At 49.5% G+C, this 18,613-nt stretch overlaps 1 protein-coding gene across 1 annotated transcript in view; it reads left to right on the forward strand.

The window, feature by feature from the left end:
- LOC141731336 (uncharacterized) overlaps window positions 1–17,078 on the forward strand; it is a 126,220-nt gene extending 109,142 nt beyond the window's left edge. Inside the window, exon 5 of the mRNA XM_074555955.1 lies at window positions 16,469–17,078. Within this exon, the coding sequence (XP_074412056.1) occupies window positions 16,469–17,078 (610 nt within the window). The remainder of the gene's footprint in view (window positions 1–16,468) is intronic.
- The last annotated feature ends 1,535 nt before the right edge of the window (window positions 17,079–18,613 follow it).

Genomic DNA, 18,613 nt, shown 5'->3' on the forward strand with positions numbered 1-18,613 from the left:
AGCAGCAGCGGGCCGGACGGGGGAGAGATCTGAACTCCTCGCCCGACGAGGTCCAAAGAGGAAGTGCCAGGGCAGTGCCCTGCTTTTAACCCCTGTGTATTCTCGGAGGTGTGTCCAAACCCCACTGGCTACACCAGGTGTCAGTATGAAACCCAAAACCTTCATTGGTTTGACCACAGCTTCCCAGAATTCCCACTTCTTCCTGGTCAAACCATGACACTCCACCCTTCACCTTCCGAGAATACACTTTCTAAAATTATCAACAAAATTACAAAACACTTCTACACAACAATACCTTAAATTCACTATGACTATCTATCTACCTTAACTTAGTACATGCTTTCCTTATTCTTCTTGGTCTCATCTCACAGCTTTACCTCATCATTCTCCCGTGATTCGATTCCCGGTCAGGGAACCAAAAAATGTCATGGTTTGAGCCTGGCACAGAGCCAGTGCCCCCATGAAAATGCCTCACCCTGGTGTCTGCTGTGAGATGTGACCAGGAATAAGCAAAACAGGCTCTAACTTAAACATAAAGACCACTTTATTACTTAAACTACAGGGAAATAGGGAGAGACTATAAGGAAAAATAAGAAAAAAAAAAAAATTGAAAACCTTACAAAAAAAACCATTTTCCTCCTCCCCACCACCTGACTTTCCCAATCCAATACATTCTCTCAAAACAACTGCCCAGCCCGGCACGACACTTTAGTATACTCAAACATCAGTTCATGAAGAGGAAAAGGAGTCCTTCTTGTTCCATAGGCTTCTGGAAACACACTGAAATCCCGGATGCTTCCTTGTCACTTCGGCACCGCCCGGAAAGTCCATTTGCCGCTTGTGACATGTTCCTTCCATGCTCAGTGCTCTCACCACCGAGACATGGCCAGAGCTGCTTTTAGGGTGGTCTTTCAAGGATGCCTTGTCTCACTCCAAAAAGGCACAGTCTCTGCTTTTGGGACAACTGTCCCCCCCATATTTTTCCAACCCCCTGGGGCCGGGGGGTCCTCACAAATGAACCCTCCTGGTTTTGAGGCACTGCCTCCCCCTAAATGCAGTCTGTGTCACAGGAACAACTGAGTCCATGGCTACAAGAAAAAGTCCAGCCAAAAGGCCACTCCAAATCATCTCTCCCCATCCAATCATCTCCACAATCTCCGAGCCAAGTCATCTCATCTCTCATCTCCCTTCTTATTCAGCTTCGAGGAGGATTAGCATTTTTGTAAGGCCCCAATCATGCAAGAAAGGGTTAAAAGTTTTCAGTCTCTGTCTGTCGGTCCCGGAACGGCTCCCACGCATGCTGCCCACACGCTGCCGCTGCGGCCGGGCAGTCTTCCTCCCCCTTCTCGCTGGCTGCTCTCCTGGGGGGGGGAGGGGGGGGGGGGGGCTGGCTGCCCGATGTCTCTTGGGGCTCCCCCACCCTTCCATCCTCGAAGCCCCCTCAACACCATCTCTGTCCAGGCCCCAGGCCTTACCGCATGGCTGGCCCCTCCCCCGCCCAGCAGCAGCGGGCCGGACGGGGGAGAGATCTGAACTCCTCGCCCGACGAGGTCCAAAGAGGAAGTGCCAGGGCAGTGCCCTGCTTTTAACCCCTGTGTATTCTCGGAGGTGTGTCCAAACCCCACTGGCTACACCAGGTGTCAGTATGAAACCCAAAACCTTCATTGGTTTGACCACAGCTTCCCAGAATTCCCACTTCTTCCTGGTCAAACCATGACATTTATTCAGGCAGTGCTCAAAACCAGTGATATAAGTGTTATCTTATTTCTTAATTCAGTGTTATTCTTTGTACATTTCTTAGATCATTTGAGTTTTTCTAAACAATTACCACTCAGTCCCCATTGGAAAGTCAGTTCGGTATCAGTCGGTTTAAATGTGATAGTCCATTCCTCAGGTTTCTTCACAAATCCTTTGATTCTGCTGGCATAAATCCACCCTCTTTCCGTGATTCTGATTGTTTCTTCAGTAGTACCTGGAAAGGACTTCTTAATAGCATAGTAATAAAAGAAAGATAATACTGCATTAACTTTTACCATTTGCTTTTCTTCCAAACTTTCTGGGTTTAGCTAAAAGCTTTCTCTACAGCAGCCTCTTCTTCTTCAGGAAAAAAAAACCTTCTCGTTAACAGCAAACAAAACACACAAAAGAAAAAAACCAAAAAACTTCTTGCTTAAGAAAAACAAACCACTTTGTGAGGTTTGGAGAGTCATCAATCTTTGCTTTGATTTTTATCTTTTAGTGCTAGTCCCCCCTCCCCATCTCTTCACGGCCTTGCTATCAGTGCTGTTCTTTGCCCTTCCCCCGGTGCTGCCCCTTGGCTGCAGGGCCGGAGCAGGGGAGAGCAGCCCCGGGCATGGGGACCCTGGGGATTGCCTTGGGTCTCTTTTGCCCTCTATCTCTCTCTCTCTCTCTTTCGGCCCCCTTACGGGGCCCACGCTGCCATCCTGGGCTCGGGACCCCGACAGTCTGGGAGCCCCCCCGGCAGTTCCGCCCCGGAGCCAGCCCGCTCCTGGCCGCAAACCTGTGTCCTCTGCTGCAGCACCGCCCGGGGCACCTCCATGGATCGGTCCCTGCCGCAGCCCCCGAGACCCCGTCGCTCGTAGGGAGCGCTCAGACACCTCCCAACCTTGACAACCCCAAACTTGGTGTGCCCAGGTGCTCCTGACATTCTTTTTCTTTCTCATCAACCTACCCTCTTTTCCCTTCAAGCAGGGCCTGTTCTGCTAAGGCCTTTCTGGACCCCAGTGTGGCATTGAATAACCTCTTAACAACCATGTGTTAAGACACTTCCCTGCCTTTCATGCAAAAAACCTTCATTCACACTTCTGCTCTCTTCTAGCACCAAGATGTCATCACTTCACATTCTAACATCTCAGATTTTCCTAACTACCTCTCTACTTCAACTTCTCTCTTTCTTCTCTCTCAACTGTAACCTTTATGGGGTCGATATTTAATCCTCCCCTATTTCCTTCTCCAGCCTAAACTTTTTTGTTGATTTTTTTTTCCTTCATCCTCTTGGCGTAATTTCAAAACTCTAGCTATCATTTTCCTATTTTCTGATATCTCTTATTCTTAATTGCACTTGTAAGACTCTTCCCAATAAATTGCTACCTGCCCCTGGGACCAATAACACATCTCCCATCTAAATTTTAGTTTCTTCCCTCAATTACCACATCTTTAATGACTAGAAATGTAAAACTTTCTCTTTTTGCCCCTGTTACTTTCACTATATATTTGTTCACACTATAACCTTTTGGAACGTTTAACAGGCAGGTTCTCTCTCCCCCTGTGTCTATTACAAATTCTAATTCTTCTTCTCGGGGACCCACTTTTAAAGTTATCACAGGCTCCAGATGGTATTTGTCCCCCCCAAAAAATTAGAGCCTATGACTTTTTTTTTTTTTTATGTGTCCATTTCTTTAAAGATTTTCAGATCTTCTGCTTACTTAGGACCATTTCCCTTTTTCTCTCCAGTTTGTTTATCTATTTAGTTGGAGTTTCTTCTTTCCCCTCTAAAAGCTGTCCCTCAAAAACCTTTTGTTTTCACATTTCGCCTTTGATATGCTGTCTCATTCATGCTCTTGGTTATGTAATTACGATAACTATTCATGTATTTACTACCCTCCTCATTATTTTAACCCCACTCAGGAGGCACAGTTGGCATTTTGTCTTCTCTGGGGGTCCTTGCGGATTATCTTTTTCTTAAGCTTTTATTTCAGTTGCTCTGATTAATTGCATTTTTCTTGAGAAAAATATTATTTTAATTACCAACCACATCTCTTCTCAAGTATAAATGTTTGGACCTAAAAATTGGTCTAATTGTTCAGCTATGTCTATGGGATTCTCCAAATATCTCTTTTATTTATTTCTTAAAATTTCAGACTTCAGACGAAGTCAAAGGAGCATTTACAAACTCTGATCCGTCCCCTCCTATGAGAACCTCTCTTAATGGAAATAGACCAATCCCTTTATCCCATTCTTTCTGTATTTTTATCTTCTATAGCCTTTCTCCTGTATATTTAGGAAGAATCAGGAGAGGGCTTTCTTCTAACTGAACTTTTAGTGTTTCGATAAGGTGATTCCTTTAGAGTTTCTCTGAGCAGCCGGAGCTGTGGTTACCAAGGGAACGGAGCTCGGGGCAGGACAGGGAGACTCGGCGTGACTCAGAGTCTCGGTGCTCCAAAGGCGGGGTGTGCAGCCGGGATCGCCCGAGGGGCTGTTCCGGTGCAGACCGAGCTGGAGCGTGGATAGCTCCCGCATGGCTCACGGTGGCTGGTCGGGCAGAGGCAGAGCAGCCGACTGACCGCGGCTGCAGCGGCGGGAGCCGACAGAGTCAGGGCAGCCGGGGATGGGACAGACGGGACCCTCCTTCGGTGCGGTGAGCGCGGTAACCACGGTGCACACGGCAGGACAGATCCCCACCCCCTGCACGAACTGCGGAGCGGCCGCGGGCCAGGCGGCCGGGACTGGGACACACGGACTGGGACACACGGACTGTGCCGGAGCCGGCGCAGGGGCTGGGGGGGTGCAGCTGCGAACGAGTGGGGGAACGAACGGCAATGGATGAGGTAATTTTGTTCTCAGCTTTGTACTTTCCCCGTTTTGCTTTTATTGCCTTTCAAAAATGTTATTTTCCTACAGCCTCCCCCCTCCCCAGCATGTGGTATACTATTTTTCTTCTGGATTAAACGGTTTTTACAAATAAATCCAGAGCTTAACAAATCTAAACTTCTGCTTGGATACTTTGAAATGGTCGACGAGCTAACTCACGACCTTCTCATATTGTTTTTCTCATCACCCTTTTATTTATCTTTTGGCAAATTATACATATTTCAGGTACTTGTTTTTCTACTCTAAAAGTCTCAGTGCACCCATAGTGCCTTAAAAAAATGATCACACAAAGCCTGAGTATCCCACCGGGCTTTTTGATACATGTCCTCTGCTATTCCCTAGTAAGTGTTTTATTATCTAATTGTCTTCCATCAAGATGTTTCTATTTCCCCGATTTATCTTGTTCGCCACCTATCTTGTTTTAATTTTAATTTTTTAATTTTTTTTTTTGCTTCTCTAAACTTTGGAATTTCCAATTTTTCTTCATTTGGAGTTAATATTAGCTCTTTCAGCTCTATTTTCTGCTGCATCTTTAGCTTCTTGATCTGCCAATTATTTCTTCTTATTTCTGGGTCTTTACCTTTTTGTGTCCTTTAATATGTACTATTGCTATCTCTCTTAGGTAATTTTAATGCCTCTAAAACCTCGAAAATAAGTTTCTCATGTACTAATCTTTTTCATCTTTAATTAAGTAATCTCCCTTTTTAAATTTTTCTTGAGGCATGTGCTACTCTAAAGGCATCCCTTGAATCAATATATAACTCCTTTCTTTTGTGTTAAATTTTCTAATGCTCTTTTTAAGTATATAATTCACAAGTTTGCATGTTTTTTCTCATCAACTTCTGCATACCCTGTATTTTGCAAGGAGTTGTATTTCTGTTTGTTAACATAACTCCCAAAGGGCTGTCTTGGGGTATTTCTGTTGGTAATTTTTTCTGCTTTTCTTTTCCTGTATCCACCTTACTGTATTTCCGTCTCATTTTTCAATTTTCTATCTATTCGTCCCCTGCTTCCGTTTTTCACTTTTGTCCTAGTTTAGGACAAATTAGGGGGAAATCTCAAAAAGGGAGCCCCCCCCAAAACAAAACAAACCTCCAACCACCCCTCCTCCAACACCAGGTTCGGGAAGGAATTCCTCGGAGGAGCAAAGTGGAAAACAAAACCTATTTATTTACAAATAACAAAAAGAACACTCCCCAACACAAGAAAAGAAAAGGGACCAGACTGTGTTGTGAGGGCGCCGAGCTTCTGTCGCAGGCTTCGGGTGTCCTGGAGCTCTCAGGCCAGATCCGGAGCCGGTCCAGTATCTTCAGGGGAGGGTAAGAAAGAGAGAACAAAAGAAAAGGGAAAAAAAGAAAAAAACCAGCGCAAAAAAAAAGCAGAAAGCAAGCAAGCAAGCAAGCAAGCAAGCAAGCGGCTAGCCAAGCCAAGCAGCAAAAGCCCAAAGCAAAAGTGCCTGGGCACACCCCACACCCCCCCCCCTCTTCCCCATCCGGCCACAGCAAGACGGCCGGGGGGGGAGGGTGGAAGGCACAGCTGCCAGACACAACACACGATATGGGGATAAAGGCTGAAGGCTGTCACCCCACGACACTCCACCCCTTATCCCATATCGTGAACATACAGTAAAAAACTTTCATTTCACTTACTCACACCTTTGACACTTACGCATTTCTCTCATCTTACTTGCTCAGACCTTTGACACTTACAGTTTCCTTCTGTCTCACATTCAACAAACAATGACATTCATATATGAGTCTCATCCCACAATCAGGTCTCCCTGAGGTACACACCGTGTTGTTCCATCTTTCTGCATTATCCACCATGTATTACCTGGTCCTTGAGCAAAGACAATCCCACGGATGGGTTTGTCTGTACTCGAGGCAGGGTTGATCCATACTGTCTTTCCCAACAAACCTCTGACATGGGCCACTGGGGCTTTATCCCCATCTACTATATTAAGGAGCTCAGACTGAGCAGGACCCGCTCGGTTGGTGGAACCTCGAGTGTTAACTAACCAGGTAGCCTTTGCCAGATGTTGCTCCCAGTTTCTTAAAGACCCCCCACCCAATGCTTTTAAGGTGGTTTTTAACAATCCATTGTACCTTTCCACCTTCCCTGCAGCTGGTGCATGATAGGGGATATGGTATACCCACTCGATGCCATGTTCCCTAGCCCAAGTATTAATAAGATTGTTTTTAAAATGAGTTCCATTATCCGACTCAATTCTCTCGGGAGTACCGTGCCTCCAAAGGACCTGCTTCTCAAGGCCCAAGATAGTGTTACGGGCAGTAGCATGGGACACAGGATAGGTTTCCAACCATCCTGTGGTGGCTTCTACCATGGTTAGTACATAGTGCTTGCCCTGGCGGGTTTGAGGCAGTGTGATGTAGTCAATCTGCCAGGCCTCCCTGTATTTGTACTTAGACCACCGCCCCCCATACCAGAGGGGCTTCAGTCGCTTGGCCTGCTTAATGGCAGCGCACGTCTCACAGTCACGAATAACCTGAGAGATACTGTCCATGGTTAGGTCCACCCCTCGGTCTCGTGCCCACTTATAGGTGGCATCTCTACCCTGGTGGCCTGAGGCATCGTGGGCCCATCGTGCTAAGAATAACTCTCCCTTATGCTCCCAGTCGAGATCTATCTTCAACTCCCCTATCTTTGCAGCCTGATGTACTTGCTGGTTGTTTTGCTGCTCTTCATTAGCTCTACTTCTGGGGACATGGGCATCTACATGGCGAACCTTCACAGGTAACTTCTCTAACCGGGTAGCGATATCCTTCCACTCTTCCGCAGCCCAAATTGGCTTTCCTCTGCGCTGCCAGCTGGCCTCCTTCCATCTCTTCAGCCATCCCCATAGAGCGTTGGCTGCCATCCAAGAATCGGTATACAAATAGAGCCTTGGCCACTTCTCTCTCTCTGCAATACCTAAGGCCAGTTGAATAGCTTTGATTTCAGCAAATTGACTAGATTCACCCTCTCCTTCAGTAGCCTCTGCAACCCATCGAGTGGGACTCCATACAGCTGCTTTCCACCTCCGTTTCATCCCTATGACACGACAAGAACCATCAGTGAATAGGGCGTAACGTGTTTCTTCTACTGGCAACTGATTGTATGGCGGAGCTTCCTCAACCCGGGTCACTGGCTCTGGCTCCTCATCTGCGACACTAAAGCTTTCACCATCGGGCCAATTTGTAACTATTTCTAGAATCCCAGGGCGATTTAACTTCCCAATTCGAGCGCGCTGCGTAATGAGGGCAATCCACTTACTCCAAGTAGCACTGGTGGCATGGTGGGTAGAGGGAACCTTTCCTCTGAACATCCATCCCAGCACCGGTAGTCGGGGTGCGAGAAGGAGTTGTGCCTCTGTACCAATCACCTCCGAGGCAGCTTGGACTCCTTCATAGGCGGCCAAGATTTCCTTTTCTGTTGGAGTATAGTTATCTTCAGACCCCCTGTAGCTCCTACTCCAAAATCCCAATGGTCGGCCTCGGGTCTCGCCAGGTAGCTTTTGCCAAAGGCTCCAGGACAGACCATGGCTCCCGGCTGCAGAGTAGAGCACGTTCTTCACATCTGGTCCTGTCCTGACTGGACCAAGGGCTACAGCATGAGCGATCTCCTGCTTGATCTGGACGAAAGCTTGCTGCTGCTCAGGGCCCCAATGGAAGTCATTCTTCTTGCGGGTAACCAAATAAAGGGGTCTCACAATCTGACTATACTCAGGGATGTGCATCCTCCAGAAACCTATAGCACCTAAGAAAGCTTGTGTCTCCTTCTTATCAGTTGGTGGGGACATAGCAGTGATTTTGTTAATAACATCCGCAGGAATCTGACGCCGTCCATCTTGCCACTTCACCCCCAAGAACTGAATTTCTCGGGCAGGTCCCTTGACTTTGCTCTTCTTAATGGCAAATCCGGCGTCCAGGAGAATATGAATTATCTTCTCTCCTTTTTCGAACACTTCTATTGCCGTGTTCCCCCAAACAATGATGTCATCAATATATTGTAAATGTTCTGGAGCCTCACCCTCTTCTAGTGCAGCCTGGATCAGTCCATGACAGATGGTAGGACTGTGTTTCCACCCCTGGGGCAATCGGTTCCAGGTATACTGCACTCCCCTCCATGTAAAAGCAAACTGAGGCCTGCATTCTGCTGCCAGAGGGATGGAGAAAAACGCGTTAGCTATATCAATGGTCGCGTACCACTTTGCTGCCTTGGACTCCAGCTCGTACTGCAGTTCCAGTATGTCCGGTACAGCCGCACTCAGTGGTGGAGTCACTTCATTCAAGGCACGATAGTCTACAGTCAATCTCCATTCTCCGTCAGATTTTCGCACGGGCCAGATAGGGCTGTTAAAGGGTGAGTGGGTTTTACTGACCACCCCTTGGCTCTCCAGCTCTCGAATCATCTTGTGGATGGGGATCACGGCATCTCGATTCGTCCGGTACTGCCTGCGATGCACTGTTGAGGTGGCAATTGGCACTCGCTGCTCCTCTACCTTCAAGAGTCCTACTGCAGATGGGTTCTCTGATAGTCCAGACAAGGTATTCAATTGTTTAATACCCTCTATCTCCACTGCAGCTATTCCAAAAGCCCACCTGAATCCCTTAGGATCTTTGTAGTAGCCATTCCGGAGGAAGTCTATGCCCAAAATACACGGAGCCTCTGGACCAGTCACAATCGGATGTTCCTGCCACTCCTTCCCAGTCAAGCTCACCTCAGCTTCCAACAAAGTCAACTGTTGTGATCCCCCCGTCACTCCAGCAATGGAAACAGGTTCTGTCCCCATGTGTTCCGATGGCATTAAGGTACATTGTGATCCAGTGTCAACCAATGCTTCATAGTCTTGTGGCTCTGATGTGCCAGGCCATCTGATCCACACCTTCCAAAAAACCCGGTTCTCCCGTGCCTCTTCCTGGCTGGAGGCAGGGCCCCTCTAAGCCAGATTGTCCTTCTTTCCTTGGGCATATGCCTTGGAAGTTCCTTCAAGGGGATCGGACATGTCATCGTCATCGTCATACTTAACATCTCGGCTACGAGCGACCGGAGCTGCTATCTTTTTGGTTATACTTTCTCTTTTCTTCAAATCATGCACCCGTTGTGCCAAAACAGCGGTGGGTTTTCCATCCCATCTCCTCATGTCTTCTCCAGACTCACGCAGGAAAAACCATAACTCAGCCCGTGGGATGTACCTTCTCTCCCCATCAAAGGAGCGCCGGCGTTGGACACCAGGGCTTCTAATTTGTACGGCTGAGATTTGAATAAGGTCCTCCTTAATCTCTTCCCGGAGTTTCTTATGATTCTCCTCTATTTTGTCTTCTAGTTTCTGCAGTCGGGTTTCCACTGCTGCAATTCTGGCATGAGTTGGGCCATGCACAGCATCTGCGTACGCTCGAAGCTTCTTTGCCATATCGAGCACAGTCTCATATGTATCATCCCGCTTCATTATTGCTAGGGCAGAAGTGTATTCAGGTGGCCCAAGTCGCACAAGTTTCCTCCACATTATCGGAGTGCATGGTACCAGGTCCGGATTCCTAGTTGTTGTGTCATCTGAGAAAATGAGCTCTGTGACCGCCATCTCTCTCAGGCGTTGGATCCCCTGTTCTATGGTCTTCCACCGTGTCTGCTGCATATAGAGATCATCCGTACACAGGTACCGTTCTGCTACGCTTCTTAGGACCCGTTCCCAGAGGCTGTGAGGGTTAGCCCCCCTCATCACACCTTGATCGATGGCAGGATCATGTGACAGGGATCCCAAATGCCTCACTTCAGTACCATCCAAAATCGTAACCTCCCCTGCAGCATCCCAAAGGCGGACTAACCAACTAATAATAGATTCGTCAGGTTGTCGGCTGTAATCCTTTCTTAGGCCTCTGAGGTCCTTCAGAGAAAAGGAGTCAATATTGGCTCCAGATTCTGTGCCCCTTGATGTGGCCTCTGATTTTGGTGAGGGTCCTTCTTCTGCATCATCGTCATCATCCTCCACCTTCCGATCGGTCTTGCCTTTACACTTTCCACCTCTTGTATTAGCTGCAACAGCCATGGTTTGGGGCCTATTGTCTGATTCAGCTGCTAGCCTGGAGCCTGGGATGTTAGCTGCAGCCTGGGTCACTGGGATAGTAACTAACTTATCTCCCTGTTCCCTTTCTGCTATCTGCTGCTCCACAGTATCTAGCAGAGTACGGTAAACAAACTCCAAGGCCCAGCTCACTGCAGTAATCCTTTCTTCCTTAGTATTACCATGGCACTTCTCCCTCAAATACTTTGCCAGCTCGACTGGATTCTGAATTTGATCAGATGGAAAGTCCCAGTCTATAGGATCAGAAAATTCCTTTAAAGTCTGGCCCATATCCTCCCATTTCCCACTCCAGTCAAGATTTTTCCTGCTTTGTTTTACTCCTGAATCAGGAGTCTCTCTAACCCCTCTAGAAATCTCAGCTTTCATTTTATATACACTCCAGACAGTATAGACAAGGCTTAATAAATTAAATGCCAGAAAGATGGTTTCTTTCAAACTCAGGGGAAAGTCAGTATTTTCTAATAGAGATGTCAACAATTTGTAGGAGAAGAAGGAAGACAAAGGCTGAAAAGCCCCTTCCTCTTCTTCTCCCCAAACAAACTGAGTACACAGCCATGACAACAATCCATACATTCCTGAAATAAAGTCCAGCATTGTTATCCGACACATCATCACACATAAGGCCAGCACAATGATTATTCTGGTTAGTGCCCCCCGCTTACAAAAGCTACTTATTAGGGACAACATCAGAGCTATTTTGGGGTAAGGAAATAACCCTAGGGACCACAAAGGTATTAAAACTTCAAAAGCCCCTAGGGACCAGAAAAACCGGCAAGCTTCCACTCCAAATGACATTATGAATCACCAATATGCCCACAAAACAACCAAAACCAAAATATTATTGTTATAGGTTTTTTTTCCACTCTTTTTGGCCTCCGACTTTCCCGGCCAACGCACCAAAAAGTATACTGTCCTAGTTTAGGACAAATTAGGGGGAAATCTCAAAAAGGGAGCCCCCCCCCAAACAGAACAAACCTCCAACCACCCCTCCTCCAACACCAGGTTCGGGAAGGAATTCCTCGGAGGAGCAAAGTGGAAAACAAAACCTATTTATTTACAAATAACAAAAAGAACACTCCCCAACACAAGAAAAGAAAAGGGACCAGACTGTGTTGTGAGGGCGCCGAGCTTCTGTCGCAGGCTTCGGGTGTCCTGGAGCTCTCAGGCCAGATCCGGAGCCGGTCCAGTATCTTCAGGGGAGGGTAAGAAAGAGAGAACAAAAGAAAAGGGAAAAAAAGAAAAAAAACCAGCGCAAAAAAAAAAGCAGAAAGCAAGCAAGCAAGCAAGCAAGCAAGTGGCTAGCCAAGCCAAGCAGCAAAAGCCCAAAGCAAAAGTGCCTGGGCACACCCCACACCCCCCCCCCCTCTTCCCCATCCGGCCACAGCAAGACGGCCGGAGGGGGGGGGTGGAAGGCACAGCTGCCAGACACAACACACGATATGGGGATAAAGGCTGAAGGCTGTCACCCCACGACAACTTTTTACTAACAACTTAAATACCACTTTTCTTTCAACTACTTACACCCAAAAAAACCCCTTTTTCTCACACTGCTTGTCAATACAATCCACCTCCCTCCAAGGAGATATGGTAAGGCTTAAAATGCACAATCGACATTACCTATACTTGCATTCATCTACATTCACTCACTTTTATTTCTCATTCACTTTCACATATTCCTTCACACTCTCAAGACAGAAAGTGGATCCTTATTGCTAGAAAATCACAGGTCCTTGTGGCCCCCTCTTTCGCTCTGGGGTTGACCTCCAGGTCTCAGTGTCACCAGGCCCCCGAGAAGGGCCTGACTCTGCTGCCTCTGGCGTCCGTTCCCCTGTGAGGCTGTCTGCATGTCCTTCACACTCTTCAGCTACGGCCCCCTCACACACCCAGGGAACGCCAGCTTGGTTCGCAGGTCACTCACTCCTCTTCGGCCCAGAAGCCCCCACCTACCCGGGAGCTACAGCCTGGTGTGCAGGTCACTCACTCCTCTTTCCACTGCCTCCCCCTTCCCACCTGCCTGGGAAGTTGAGGCTGACTTTGTGTGGGTCTCACTCACACACACCACAAAACAACAATAAGGTACCTTTTACTTTCACATCACCTATTACAAGTTTAGGTGTTACTGGCCAGTCTCGGTGCTATTGGATATCCCTCAACCCAGCTGTGTTATCCAAGCCAAAATGCTCTGGGGCAATTTTTCCCTCAGTCCTGCCATGTTGTCCAACCCCAGATGCTCTTGGGCATTTTCTGTCCCTCAACCCAGCGGTGTGGTACAACTACAGATGCTCTTGGGCATTTAATTTGTTTTGCTGTGTTGTCCAACCCTGGATGTTCTTGGGCATTTTTTATCCCTCAATCTGGCTGTGTTGTTCAACCCTGGATCTTGTTGGGCAAAAATTTTTCCCTCAGTCTAGCTGTGTTGCCCAACCCCGGATGCTGTTGGGTAAAATTTTAATCCCTCAATCTAGTTGTGTTGTCCCACCGTGAGTGTTCTTGGGCATATCCTCACTCCGACAGAATTCTGCTCAACCCTGCTCTTGGATGCTCTTAGAATATAAATCCCTCAACCCAGCAGGTTTTAGGGGCCCCTCCTGTCCCGTTTCCTAGTGGATTGGGTGAGGAAACCTTGCTGCCTACCTCCGAGGGGTCCAACCCCTCCCTGAGACCCAGTCCCAGTCACCCCGAGGGGTTCTTTCACTCTCTTATCACTCGCTTTGTCTCTTTACTGGCCGCTTTTCTCACGAAAAGAGGAAAACGCAGCATGGGAGACTCCTCACTCACTTGGCAGGTCTGGGACAACCAGCCTGCCTCTCATTCACACACATTCATCCCCTCCCTGTACCTGCCCCCCGCCCGAGAAATACTTACCAATCCTTTTTCCTTCCCGGGTTCTTCGTGCGCACTACTACACTTAGGGGACCAATTACCGCAGTTGTAGGGAGCCTTTTTTTTCCTTCTCTCTGTTATATTGCCTCCTTTTGTCCACAGATCGTAACCTGCGTCTGTCGGTCACTTCAGGGGAAACAAAGCGAGGCTGCCAAATAGGGCAGGGCGTGCCTTCCCCACTCTGACTCTCCTAAAGCACAGGCAGCGAGGTGTTAGCAACCATCCTCTGCTACCAAATTGTGAAGAACGCCAATCGGTTGTTTTCAAAATTTAAAAGTAAAAAATATGGTTATAAAAATAGTAACACAATTAGAGTAATAGCAATTTGGACAAATTGAATTAGGACAATACGAGATAATAAAAACAAAGAATTATGGACGTCCGGGTACCTTTTTCTGGGCATCACGAGCCCAAAAAAGACCCCTGCTAACAAAGGACTAACCATTAAGAACAATAGCCCGTTGCATATTCATACACTTCATACATGATGCATAAATTCCATTCAAACACAGGATTCTGTCTGGTCAGTGTCAGCTTCTTCCTTCTAATCCTAACAGCGCCTCCAAGGTGGGAAGAAGTTCATTTCTTCTGATAAGAAGGCAATAAATTCCCTTTCTCTGAAAGATTTAGGTGTCCTGTGGCTGCTATCTCGCTGCAAGCCCTTTCTGTTAAACAAAGCATCTTACATAGCATAGTTTCTGTTTTAACAATTTTTATAACCTAAAACTATATTTAACACAGTACTTAAGAGAATTAATACAGCATTTCTTTCTTACACAACACATATAATATTCATTTTAATATTTGCAAAAAGCCAATCATAAAATACATGCATTTTTCACAGGGGGGTTTCAGGTAGCTCTGGGGTGAATTTTGGAGGGAAATGGGGGGGTCTGAGAGTCCTGGGGAGTTTTGGGGGTCTTGGGGAGGGTTTGGGGGTCCAGGGTGATTCTAGGCCAACCCTGGGGGACTCTGGGGGGTTTGGGGTTCCTGGAGAGGTCTCGGGGGAGAATTGGGGGTCCCGGGGGGTCCCAGGCCCACCCTGAACCAAGGTCTGGGGGTCTCAGGGGGAGGGGGCACAGCAGGGGTTCCTCCCCCCCCCCCCCCCCCGTTTTTGGAGGGTCTCCCATGGTGCCCCCTCCCCAAAAAGCTCTGAGGGCCCCCTGAAGTGGCTGCTGTTCCACCGGCCGGTGCCCCCTGATCCAGGACAGCCCCACTGAGTCTGGCAGGTTCTGGGGGGATTTGTGGGGATTTTGGGGTTTTGCGAGGCTGTTTGAGAATTTCAGGGTGGCTTTTTTGGGCTTTGGGGGATTTTGTTAGGAATTTGGGGGGAATTATTGGGGGTTTTTGGGAGAATTATTGGGTTTAGAGATGCTTATGTGATTTTGGGGGGTTTTGTTGATTTGGGGGGTTTTGGATTTGGGGTGTTTTGTTGGGGTTGTGGGGGTTTTGGGGGGGAATTTATTGAAATTTTTGGGAGTTTTATAAAATTTTGGTGAGTTCCACTGGGATTTTTGGTGTATCTCTGGAGTTTTTGAGGGTTTTCTTATATTAGTCCAGTATCTTCCAGTATGATCCAAAGATGGCCCCACTGTGCTCCCAGTCCCTGCCAGTAAGAGCCAGTTGTGCTCCACATGGTTCCAGTTGCTCTCTTTCACCCTCATTTGTTCCAGTCCCTCCCATTACACCCTCCCAGTATGTCCCAGTATAGCCCAGTTCCCTCCAGCATGTTCCCAGACACTCCCAGTTGCTCCCAGTTGGGTTTTTTGAGGGATGTTTGGAGAATGAAGCAGTCCAAGGCTGAGCGGAAAAGGCCCCTCGGGGGGACATCAGGGGGTGCCGGTGGCGGCTGCCGGCAGAGGCAGCCTGGAGGAGCAGAGCCCTGTGTGCCGCAGGAGCCCAAAGTGGGGAGCCCAGAGAGGGGGGAGTGCCGCCATGGGCGGGAGCCTCAAGAGCCTGGAGAGGGGCAGGGGCACTCCTTGGAGCCGCTGCAGCCCATAGCAGAGAATGAGGGGAGAAGGGAGCCCGGGAGCCCAAACAGCCCCGGCATCCCGAAATGGGGAGAGCGAAGAGGGGGGAGCTTTTGGGATCGCTGGGACTGCCAGCAGCCTTGGCAGGGCGGGCACCGAGGAGAAGGGGGACCCCCAATCTAAGTGTGACCCCCTGCAGCTGGGACAGGGGGGAACCCTTGAACACCCAAGGGGAGGGACCAGGGACAGGGAACTCCTGGGAGGCTTTTCCAGGGCTGAATCTGGGTGTTTGGAAGGTTTTCGTGAAGTACAGATGGCCGGTGACTGGTAGAGATGGACTTGGGCAGAGGGACCTTCAAACTCAATATGCTCATCCCTTGTTTTCCCCAAACCAGGATTTCCCATTGCCAACCCCTGGGAGTCTGTGAGGAAGATGCCCTGGGACACTGAAGCAGGTGAGGAGGAAGTCAGTGCCCCTTTCCCCTCTGTGCTGCTCCGTAGCCCAGCCCAGTGTGGCCCTGGCTGCAGCTCAGCCCTGCGGGGAATCTCCTTGCCCTTGCCTGTGGCACAGACGCAAATCCCATCCTGTCCTTGTCCTTCCTTCCCCAGAGCAGGAGCTGAGCATGGAGAGCAGGGGGAACAAATGCCCGCAGCAGAACCTGGTGGAAGAAGCCATTTTGAGCGGCTCCATGGCGCAGGAAGCCAACGGGGAGGAAAAGCGCCGGAGATACCGCACGAGGAGGGGCTGCAAATGCAGCTGGCAGGGATCTGAGGAGGAAAGAGCCAGCCTGGGCTGGGAAGGCGGCCAGAGATCAAGCCAGAGCTCTGAGCTGGTGCTCCATGAACAGCTCCATGATGGGGAGAAGCCCCACACATGTGTGGAGTGTGGGAAGAGCTTCAGGTGGAACTATAAGCTCATCGAGCACCAGAGGACCCACACTGGGGAACGGCCGTTCGAGTGTGGGGAGTGTGGGATGAGCTTCAGCCGGAGCTCCCACCTGACCAGCCACCAGAGGACCCACACTGGGGAGAGGCCCTACGAGTGTAGGGAGTGTGGACAGAGCTTCAGGCAGAGCTCCAGCCTGATCAGCCACCAGAGAACCCACACTGGGGAACAGCCCCATGAGTGTGGGGAGTGTGGGAAGAGCTTCAGCGGGAGCTCTGACCTGATCAAGCACCAGAGGATCCACACTGGGGAACGACCCTACGAGTATGGGGAATGTGGGAAGAGCTTTAGGGACCATGACACCCTGATCAGGCACCAAAAGATCCACACTAGGGAGAGGCCTTACGAGTGTTCCGAGTGTGGGAATAGATTTCGGTTCAACTCCCATCTCCTCCTGCACAATCTGAGTCACACAGAGGAGAGGGCCCTCTTCTGCCCTGAGTGTGGGAAGGGATTTAAGTACAACTGCCAACTCATCACCCACCGGCGCATCCACACAGGGGAGAGACCCTACAAGTGTAGAGAATGTGCGAAGAGCTTCTCACAGAGCTCTCATTTGACCCGACACCAATACAGCCACCGATAAGGGAAGCCCTGCTAGTGCCCTGAGTGCAGGAAGAGCTTCGTGCTCTGCTCCAGCTCCATCCCCCACTGGAGGAGGCACTTGGGGCACAGCCCTGGTGACCCACTTTCCCTGTGATCCATGTTGGGAACACACCTGGCTTCTTATTCTTTTGGTTTGGCCTTAATTTTTCTTGTCTTTTCCATCTCTTTGCAGTACAAAAGTGAAGAGGGATCAATCTTTCACCTCAAAACCACTCAAATCATACTGAAAACAGGTCAATCTTAACACAAAAGGGCTCAATCCTACCTCAAATTGCTTGTTCCCACCTCAAAATCTCAATCCTATGCCAAACTCACTCCATTCCACAGGTACCAGGGTGAGATGGGGTTGGAAGGAGATGGGAGAAATGGGATCCCAATTTGGGAGCGATAGGATGGGATGGGAGCGTAGGAGCGATTGGACGGGGATTGTGTGGGGCAGGGTGTGTGGGATGTATTTGATAGCAAATAAAACTCTCAGACTTACTGCTTTCTCTCCCGTTCATGTTCAGTCCGTTGCAGTTCTGTTTGCAGAGCGCCCCCTCACAGTTGCCGCCCTTGGCCTGAGCCTGCCCCTTTTCCCTCAGGGTTCCCGCCCTTTCCCTGCCCCCTTTCCCCTCATGGTTCCACCCTTTCCCTGTCCCCTTTCTCCTCACGGTTCCGCCCTTTCCCTGCCCCTTTTCCCCTCATGGTTCCACCCTTTCCCTGTCCCCTTTCCCCTCACGGTTCGACCTTCGGGAACAGGGGAGGAGGAGGAGGAAGAGGCTGAGCGGCAGCAGAAGCAGCTGGAGAAGGGGAGAGGGAACCCTGGAGTCGCCGCAGCCCTGGGAGCATCACCCCCCATCCTGCAGGTGCCCGGGGAAGGGGGAGCTCGGCCCAAACCTGCTGGGGGGTGCCTGGGTTTGGGATTTTTTTCAGGGGAAGTTTGGAGCTGGCAGGGCTCCAAAGCCGAGCCACAGATGGCCCTCGGGGGGACATCCGGGTTCCCCAGGAGGTGTTTTTGGAGGGTCCCAGGGCCAGCAGTGGCTGCTCCCAGTATGAGCCCAGTCCCTCCCAGTCATTCCCTATGATGATGCAATTTGATCCCAGCACAGTCCCAGTTCTTCCCAATTTCATCTAGTGTGTTCCCAGTTCTCCCAGTTGTCCCTAGCATAGTCCTAGGCACTCCCAGTATGATCCCAGTCTCTCCCACCAGGTCCCTAGTCCTTCCCACTTGCCCCCAGCGTGTTTCCAGTTCCCCCAGCACATTCCCAGTGGCTCCTAGTCCGGTCCCAGTCACCACCCATATGGGCTCAGACACTCCCAGTATATCCCAGTTGCCCTGAACATTCTCATAGTCATTGCCAGGCACTCCCAGTTACCTTAGGGTGGTTCACTTGCCCCCTGTTTTATCCCAGTTGCTCCCAGTTCCTCTAATTATGTCCCCTGTTGGCTCCCAGCATGGGCCTGGTAACTCCCAGTAACCCCCAGTCAGGGTCCAATCACACCCACTCTGATCCCAGTATGATTGTAGCCACT

This window comes from Zonotrichia albicollis, chromosome 20, assembly GCF_047830755.1.
Source record: "Zonotrichia albicollis isolate bZonAlb1 chromosome 20, bZonAlb1.hap1, whole genome shotgun sequence".
In the NCBI taxonomy this organism is placed as follows: Eukaryota; Metazoa; Chordata; class Aves; order Passeriformes; family Passerellidae; genus Zonotrichia; species Zonotrichia albicollis.